General features: G+C 34.9%; 1 protein-coding gene across 6 annotated transcripts in view; it reads left to right on the forward strand.

The window, feature by feature from the left end:
• The window catches only part of LOC140785034 (uncharacterized), a 37,274-nt gene extending 30,166 nt beyond the window's left edge, over positions 1 to 7,108 (forward strand). For 5 of the 6 annotated variants that reach the window (XM_073132724.1, XM_073132726.1, XM_073132725.1 and 2 more), the window contains 4 exons: positions 5,403 to 5,542; positions 5,624 to 5,752; positions 5,989 to 6,141; positions 6,409 to 7,108. In XM_073132724.1, the coding sequence (XP_072988825.1) occupies positions 5,403 to 5,542; positions 5,624 to 5,752; positions 5,989 to 6,141; positions 6,409 to 6,550 (564 nt within the window). In that variant the 3' untranslated portion in view covers positions 6,551 to 7,108. Of the gene's footprint in view, positions 1 to 3,420; positions 5,379 to 5,402; positions 5,543 to 5,623; positions 5,753 to 5,988; positions 6,142 to 6,408 lie in introns of those variants that run through there. The other variant, XM_073132729.1, reaches the window with a different exon arrangement.
• The last annotated feature ends 1,735 nt before the right edge of the window (positions 7,109 to 8,843 follow it).

An 8,843-nucleotide genomic window follows, 5' to 3' on the forward strand; every position in this document is an offset into this window, starting at 1 on the left:
GATGATCCCTGCTAAGCACCCATGGCTGAATAGTTAAAGCGCCTAACTCATAATTGTCAAATTCGTAGGTTCAATTCCTGTTGGATGCACGCCAATGGGAACGTTCAATAAGTCTATTGGAATTAGTATTGTATCAATGGAATCTCGTCATCCATACATAACGAATTGGTATGGTATATTCCAAGATTCGAATAATCGGGATCGGAATCGATCTTCCAGAAAAATGATACGTATTAGTCGGATCAGCCATATCGATCGCCCGGATTGGATCGGGCTTTTTTAATTACGTAAAATTAGAAATATTATTTAAAAATGCAGAATTTTTTTTTAAAATTTAGAAAATATGACAAAAGAATAAGAAAATAATAATTATTCACTTATATGAACCCTAAAAATTAAAAAAAAGTACGATTTTACTCAAAATATTAAAACTTTTATGAATATTGAGCTAGCTCGTAAATCTTTATGGTTGTCGTCATCATAATCAACATAAATTTGTAAATAATGATGTCTAGGGCCTAGTGCTCCAAAGAGTGATTGTATTATATCATTCGCATCGAATGAATCTTGTTGTCTCAAAAGAGGATAATAATCAATATATGAATCTTGTGTTTAAGGATACTGAGGATAATAACCAACATATGGATCTTGTGATGGCTCCAAACAATAAATACTTGATGAATTATAGTCATAGGAAGTAACATTCTGATAATGATGTAGCTAATATGTATGTACATCCCTAGTTTCTCTGTCTTCAATCAGTGTCTTTTTGACTTCCCTCAGTAAATGTGGAAGGGACTATCTCACCACCAGATTTTCATCAAGATCATTAGGATTATCGCTGGCACTAGTAGCTATACTATCTCTCACTGCGAAATGACTCATACCACCTCTGCTCTAGTCATGGTCTCTCCTAATGCCTCATCTAACCATGAGTTATTTCTATCATCTAGTAATCTATCCTCAATTTCTCTAATCCATGGAGTCAGGTCTTCATCAAAAATATGATTTAAATCAATTAGCCGATCATTTTTTGTCTTTCTTTTTAAATTTTTCTTCCTCAACCTCATATTACAATGGCAGAAAAGTAATTTCTCTAATCTCTCCATTGTCAATCGATTACATATTTTGGTGTGGATCAAGGAGAAAGCAGTCTAATTCTTTTATATTGCGATAAAGACACAATTTGACTTAAAATCTTCTTTGCTATTGGTGTTAAATTTGATGTCTCCTCTTGTCTATAAATGGACTACTATTCAGCTGAACTATTATAAATATAGCTACAGCAACTTTAGCAGTACTGAATTTGCCAACTCTCAATTTATATTTTCTATCCTGAAATATATTATTGAATATATTTTATAAGAAATTGATTATATTGAAACTTGAAACAAATAATAATGAAATTATTTAATTGAATAATAACTCCTTTATCGCAAAAGATTTCTTTATGAATATTAATCTTTAATCTGTTGATTATTTTCTTAACTCTTAGTAAGACTTCAGTATCATTAATGACATTTTTAGAGAGTTAAAATTTTGGATTAAGAAAATATCCTATAGAAATTTGTAGTTTAAAATTCATGAGTATTCAAATTTTAAAATATTTAAATAAAAATAAATTAATACTTACCAGCAGTGTGTATATCTCTATTTAGTTGTTTGTTATATTTGGAGTCAATCAACTTTGACCACTTCTTATAATTTTTGCCCACATCTATTTTTATTTATTTTTTTTGCTAAGTCCATAGTCTCGTATAAGAAACACATCTCAGACTTGTCGTTACTATCTACAAGTCATAATACCTTGACAAGAGACTTAAATATTGTGGTGGCAATTGTAATATTATACTAAAATGCATTTCTAAGTTCCTTCAAAGTTTTACCTAAATTTTGATCTTTAGGTTTTATATTCTTAATTTTTGTAGATCACTCTACTGATGTAAATACCTGTATAATTTCATCTTTATATCGGATTATGCTCTCCAATGCTAGAAAATGAATAGCAAATCTAGTGAAGCCGGGTTTGATAATCTCTCTACCACCAATCATCTACCTAAATAAATTAAGAACCAACAATGATTATATATGAAGTTTGTCAACTTTTGACCTTCATGTATGACTGTTAATTTTAGGATTTTTTACAATATTTTCCAACATGAGATTAAGATAATGTTCAGCTTATGGCGTCCAATATAAATATTGTCTTTCTATCGTAAGTAATTGTCCAGCAGCCTTGTAATTTGTCTTATTATCAGTAATTATTTGGACTACCATTTTTTCATCAATTTCTTCTACTGCCTCATTGATGTGGGCATCATCTTCAATTTAACCAAAATAAAGTTGCTTGAGTCCAATTTTGGCCTAATTGATCTAATTAGGCTTAACTTATTTTCACATTCAATTTGTTGAGTTGATTTTTAATTCAAATAATTAATTGAATTAGTCAATTGATAGATGTGGTAAGCCTATATGCGGGTGATGTCCGCATTGAGTTATTACCTAAATTTGGTTAGTCAATTTAGGTAAAACTTAATCAATTAGAATCCTATCAGGAAATAAATTTCTATTAGAATCTCAATTGATAGTTATGGTAAGCTTATATGTGGGGGATGTCCACATTGATTTATTACCTAAATTGGGTTAGTCAATCTAGGTAAGATGATCAATTAGAGTCCTATTAGGAAATAAGTTATATTAGAGTCAGCTAGAATCAAAGTTTTTAACCTATTTAAGGGTTATTGCATGAGAAACAAGGAACGATTTGGAACAAGATTTATTTGAGATCTCTCACTTTCTCCCCTGTGGTCTTTTTTTTCTCTCTTTCTTGCTCTCCCTTTCTCCTACTCTATCTTAAGATTTTTTTCTAATCTCTTCTACTTTCTCTTTAAACCTCTCTTATTCTTCAATCTCTACTTTTCATTGGTTACTGTTGCTGTCCAGAAGATTCCAGTAGTGAAAGAATCTTTGGGTGCCCGGACGTGAAGAGGAGGACTTGGTTTCAAAGTAAAATCATTATTATTCTATTTATTTGTAAATCTAAACTCTAAAGTCTTTTCTTACACCATATTTTAGGCCTTTCTACTATCAACGTACCTATTTGAGAGTTGAGGAAGCTACTGCCTTATCTGAGTGGTTTTCTCTCCTTCCATCTAGTAGTGATCATTTTAATCAATTAACTTCTTATCAATTATTGCTTACTATATTTTACTTTAGTTACTTGTTTGGGTCGATTGTTCTCCAAAACATTGCATTCATACTAGATTTGCATCACCCATTTATCAACTGAAAAATATAATTTGTACTTTTAAAATGACCGGTAGCATCCACATAATTCAAAATTATTATCTCTATGCCTGAGTACACCAGAAAATTAATTATATTTCTTCTGTTTCGTGTAATCCACTCATCACACATTAGTGTACGACCAAATTCATCCCAATATTGAGCAGTATAGGCGACTTGAGCTGGGGCAGCAACATCGAGAGCGAATAAAAATGTCATGGCTAATGGCCTTAGACACCAAGTCAGTGAAGTTTGGAAAAAGGGAATTGCAACCTCATCGTGGTTGAGAAGTTGGCAAAGTCAGCACCGAACCCTCAAAGGAACCAATGTACTATGTCGGTATGGTCAATGGTATATCCGATCGCCAACAACCGATCCCAGGAGCTCTTGAAGAGGCGAGCATACTCCGATACAGTGTGGGTGCCTTTCCGGAGCATTTGGCGTTTGTCCTTCAAATGGATCTCCCGTGCTTTTGACTTGTTTGGGAATGAAGTCTCAAGAGCAATCCAAGCCTCTCTCGATGTAGTAACACTGAGGATTTCTGCCATAGCTTCTTCAGACAGAGAGGAGTAAATCAGACTAAGTAGTGGCTGATCTCCAGCATGCCAAGTATTATAAGCAGGATTGGATAACTCGGCACCATCCTTGTCGAGTATCGTCAAAGCCAGTGGCGTATCATTCCCATTGACATAACGAATCAATCCTTGACTGGTTAGTAGAGGAGTAAACTGATTCTTCCACAGAAGAGAGTTACTGGAACTCAATTTGATGGTGATGAGATGAACAAGGGTGTTTAATGGCAGCAGAGTAGTGGAGGTGGAGTCCATGAGTGGATCGGATTGGCTATTGACCAGAAAAACGTCTGATACCATGTTAAGAAATGAGTACTCTCGGCTTAAGAAAGCTAAGAGGCTCCTTCTTTGTATTAAAAACAAATCAGTCAGGAGGTTACAAAATCCACAAACTAAAGGTTGGTATAACAAATCCTAACAGCATACAGGTGAGAGAAAGCTAAGTCAATGACTTAGTCTTTGCTGCGCTATCAAAAACCAAAAGAAAAAAAATTCAAAAAGAAAGAAAAAGTGAAAAATTATGGTGCAGTGAAGGAGAAGAAGAAAGAGAAGAAAAAGAGGGAGAGGGTGAAAAAAAAGTTCAAAAACTGAGAAATAAAGAAATAAAATTAAAAAGTTATATATTGGAGTTCGTCAGAGTTTGCTGGAGTTAGATCTGTGTCGTGGGAGTTCGGCAGAGTTAGATCTCTCCATTAGAAATAATGGTTATATGGTGAGGAGAGAAAATGAGAGAGAAAGAGAGAAAGAGTGAGAAAGATAAAGAGTTTTGGCTAGGGAATTGATGTCCCCAGGTAAGATTTGAGTCAGATCCATAATGGATCGGCTGATCTGACGAACCTTGGTATATTCATACCATAACATATGAATAGTAAGAATTAGAATTTATAAGAAAGAAAATGGGTTTATGGATGGAATTAAATATGCAATATTTATAGAAAAAAGGATTTGGTTATTGGGAAATAATCAATATACTTCTAATGTCGAGTCAGGGGAGTTGTTAATTTATATTGTAGATTTTTGTAATCTAATAGTAAAGCTTCTTGTATCTCAATTCCATTGGGGTACATCTCCAGTCATAATTCTAATTTCGAGTTGTGACGTAAGTTATTTTAATACTCCTCATTAGGCTCAAATAAATGGACTTGACTTAAATGGGGAAGTTATATTTTAAACAATAGATATACCTAATAGGATTCAAACTCGGGACTTTTACGTTGTTAGAGAATGATGGTTTTTTTATTTATATTCTAAGAGACATATGGTCATATACTCAGAATGTCAAATATCTTAAGTTGTACTCTCCCTATGTGTTATGGCGATGATAATGACACTGACGAATAGAGAAGAGTAGTCCTTGTTCTAGTCATAGGATAATCTATTGGTTGATTGTTGTCATTCGGAAAGGAAATTATCTTACATTTATGACTAGAATTTGATATTTATTAAGTTTTGCTACTATTTCTTGCTTAGGAGATTATCTGTATTATTTCCCTCCTCTTTAAGTTCCTAAATGATTTGGTGATAGTGATCTTGATCTATCTTCAGTTTCTCGACTTTTGGCTTTCTTTCATGGCTGTTGTTGGCACTTTCATATATATGGCTACAATTAATGAGACTTCAAAGAGAGCGATCCACACAGCTGTATTCATTCTCACTGCTCTTTTAGCTGCGACTGGTGCAACCAGGTACTTATGTTGAATAGATACTCTCTACATCGTTTTCAACTCTCTTTAAGTCTATTTTAAGAACACGGCACAATTAAACAGGTCTGCAAATATTGGAATTGTAATAGCGATTGGCTCTCTTGGCCTTCTTATTGGATGGTTATTAGAATTTTCTGCAGCACGAAGATTGATGTACTGTCTGCAAGGGCTTGACTTTAATATGTCAGAACGGTAAGCTTCAAGGAAATCTAATCTTACAATATATAAATGTAATAACTGATATTGCTTTTTCTCTAGAAGAAGATTATATTGTAGAATGTATGTTTGACCAGAAGTTGATAGCTTTTCTTCTAACTTAAGCACTTGAAAATTATTCTGTCGGAAATTTTTACATTCTCAAGCAATTTTTTGTTTCTATCGAGTGTAAACTTTCTTAACTCTTAAGAACTTGTCCAACTCTGCTCCAGATGGCAAAATTTGAGAGGCCTGTTATGGAATCTTGTGAAAACACTGACCAAAAGATTCCGCTGGCCGTTTCTGCTCCTGGGATTTATTGCATTAGCTTTGGCAGCTACAAGCTGGAAACTCGAAAAAAATAACAGTTATTGGATTTGGCATAGGTAAGACTTGACAGATCCAAATTTTTTATCTTTAATTTGTTCTAAATTTGTCAGAGTAGTCAGCTGAAAAGGATATCCCTTCTGCTCATCGTTTTTCCTATGTCCATTCATATTTGCACTATTCAAATTCAATCATCATTAATTGTTTGTACATCGGAGGGAAAAATAACAGTCGCATTCCTCATAAATTTTATATTCCTATATTACTCCAGTAAAGCTGATCCTTAGAAGGATCTTCGTTGCTAAAGATATTTTTGTTGACTGCAGCTTATGGCACATCACCATATACACCTCTTCCTTCTTCTTCTTGTGTTCAACTCATGTGGAAAGGAGTAATGACAGTCAAGGGCCTGACTATGAACTAGCACGTCAGGACTCGTCCTCAAGAATAGAACCCAGAGAAATTTAGAAAGGAGGCAAGAAATCTTGCGGTGCTTATCTTGTCAATATTGTCTAGCAAAATGGGACTGATGCTAAAAGTGTTACATCTGGTACTCTAGCAGAGATATGATATGAAAAATTCATCAATTGTCAAAGCAAGGTCTCTGATAGACTTTGTTTTGTTTCACCTCTCATCACCTTGTGCAGAACAAAGTTGTGACACAGGAAGTGAGACCTTAAGGTCTACTCTGCTTTTCTTCGCTGCTTCAAACGACTGTACATATCCAGAAGCAGGAAAAGGAAAGAAAACTGCAGCAACACTGAGTAGTTTTTTTTATTAGTTGGTGCGAGAAATAATCAAAGTTATTCTTTGTATAGTGATGGTAAAAATATGTAATGGAAAAAAAAAGAAAAAAAAGAACAGCTGCTAATTTAAGAGGCTTCTCTTTTGAATGTGGCTTTTTATGTCAAAGTCAAAAGTGTCTTCCAAGATGTATATTTGTTGCAATTTTAGGAACTATTGTGCAGTGTTTATATTAACATATTTAACGTTTGATGCATTGACTTTGGATGGTAAATTTGCATATATATGGTGTCTTCAAATTTGTTACTCATGTTGGATATTTTAAGACAAGTATTTTAGTAGATCATGCAATTATAAGGATGGTGATGGTAAGAGAAAACACTAAGCATGATCCTTGGCTTTTTCACTTCTCTAGAAAAATTATATTTATTAGTATTTGCTTCTTGTAAGGACATCTCAATATGGAGCTCTTAGAAGGTAATAGAGCTCCCACTTCCTCCAAATGTGGGAAAGTGTGCAGTCTATTGAGATGAGATAACTAGATGGACCTTGACTGTAGTCATAAGTTAATGAGATTGTAGAGAGATTTTATGGTGTGTATTCCACCTGGGGTAAATATCCAAATAATCTAATCACACTCATTGGTCAAATGCTTATCTAGGATAGATCATCTAAGTTGGATCTTCTTACTATACTATGGAGGCTAAGCTTTTCTTCCCTCTGTTGAGTTTTCACCATCATTTAGTTAATAGGGTAGTATTTTGAGATGGAGGATTGAGAATTTTAAGGCCCCAATGATCCTTGCTTTTGTAGACATGTTCCCAAATTCACCAAGCAGTGAAATCCCTTTTGAGTTTGGCTTCCCTGCCACAAGACTCCCTTCTTGATGGAGTCAATTTTGTGAAGAATCTTAGTCGGAATCCAAAAGGGAGTATTTGATAGGGAAGTGACTCACTGAGCATCGTAATATTTTCGTTCCTTTTGTTAGATCCATTCCGATCACATCCTATTATGTAGGACTTATTGAAGTTTACTTTAAGCCCTGAGATGTATTGGAATAAAAGGAGAATGAATATATTTCAGGTTGATGACCAAGGCTTCATCGGCCTTAGAGGGTAGGATAGTATCATTTGTCCTTCGAGGACTCGTGCCCTTGATAATGAAACTTTGCATTGCAAGATTGATCAATCTTAAGAGTACATCCACAACTAGGGCGGTGATCACGGCACTCATAATGATTCTAGCTTCTCTGGTGACTTTGTTCTCAGAGTATCACCCAGGATATCATACCATACATCCTAGTTGGGACATAAATCTTTCTGAGCCGCTATGGGCGAAGGAATTGATTTGAACATCCTCGCAGTGTTGGTAGATCCCAGCCATCACCTATATTCGATCTGGGATGTCTGTGAGGTTTTCACAGAAGATGATCGCCAGAAAGTGGGTCATCTCCTTAAGCCAATAATAGTTAGAATCTAAAATTTTGGGATTTCAAAGTTGAAAATCATCTCTTAACTGCTTTGGCTCACCAATTGATGAGAAGGAGTTTGTGGAAGGTGATCGAAACACAGTAAGAACGGGAAATCGAGGTGACACCTTGATCTACAAATCATAGCGTGAGGATAAATTCTCCATCAGCACAGAGAATTGGCCTCGGAAAGTAGTCTCACATAGGAGCTCCCAAGAGAGAAAAGAGGCGAAACATCCCTCTCCAATTTCCGTTACCATCTTTTGGTTTGCACATATCTGAGGAGGGCGAATTCAATACCTTCGACGGAAACTAGTCAGTCGGCGGCAAGGATAATGGTAGGTATATTGCATCTTTTTTCTCTTTGATCAAGGTTTTCATTATATAGAGATAGCAGTAGAAGAAACTTCTATGCCCCAATTTCCCACACTTGAAAGCAATGGATAAGGCTTTTTACAGGAGGATGCTTTGTGATCTTTGTCCTCACAATGGAAGTAAATGCTTTGAAAGAGGGAACAAGTGGGAAGGTTGAGGGGAGGTGGATGAGTA

The sequence above is a fragment of the Typha latifolia genome, chromosome 3, assembly GCF_019914945.1.
Source record: "Typha latifolia isolate L0001 chromosome 3, TyphaL0001v2, whole genome shotgun sequence".
NCBI classification, from domain to species: Eukaryota; Viridiplantae; Streptophyta; class Magnoliopsida; order Poales; family Typhaceae; genus Typha; species Typha latifolia.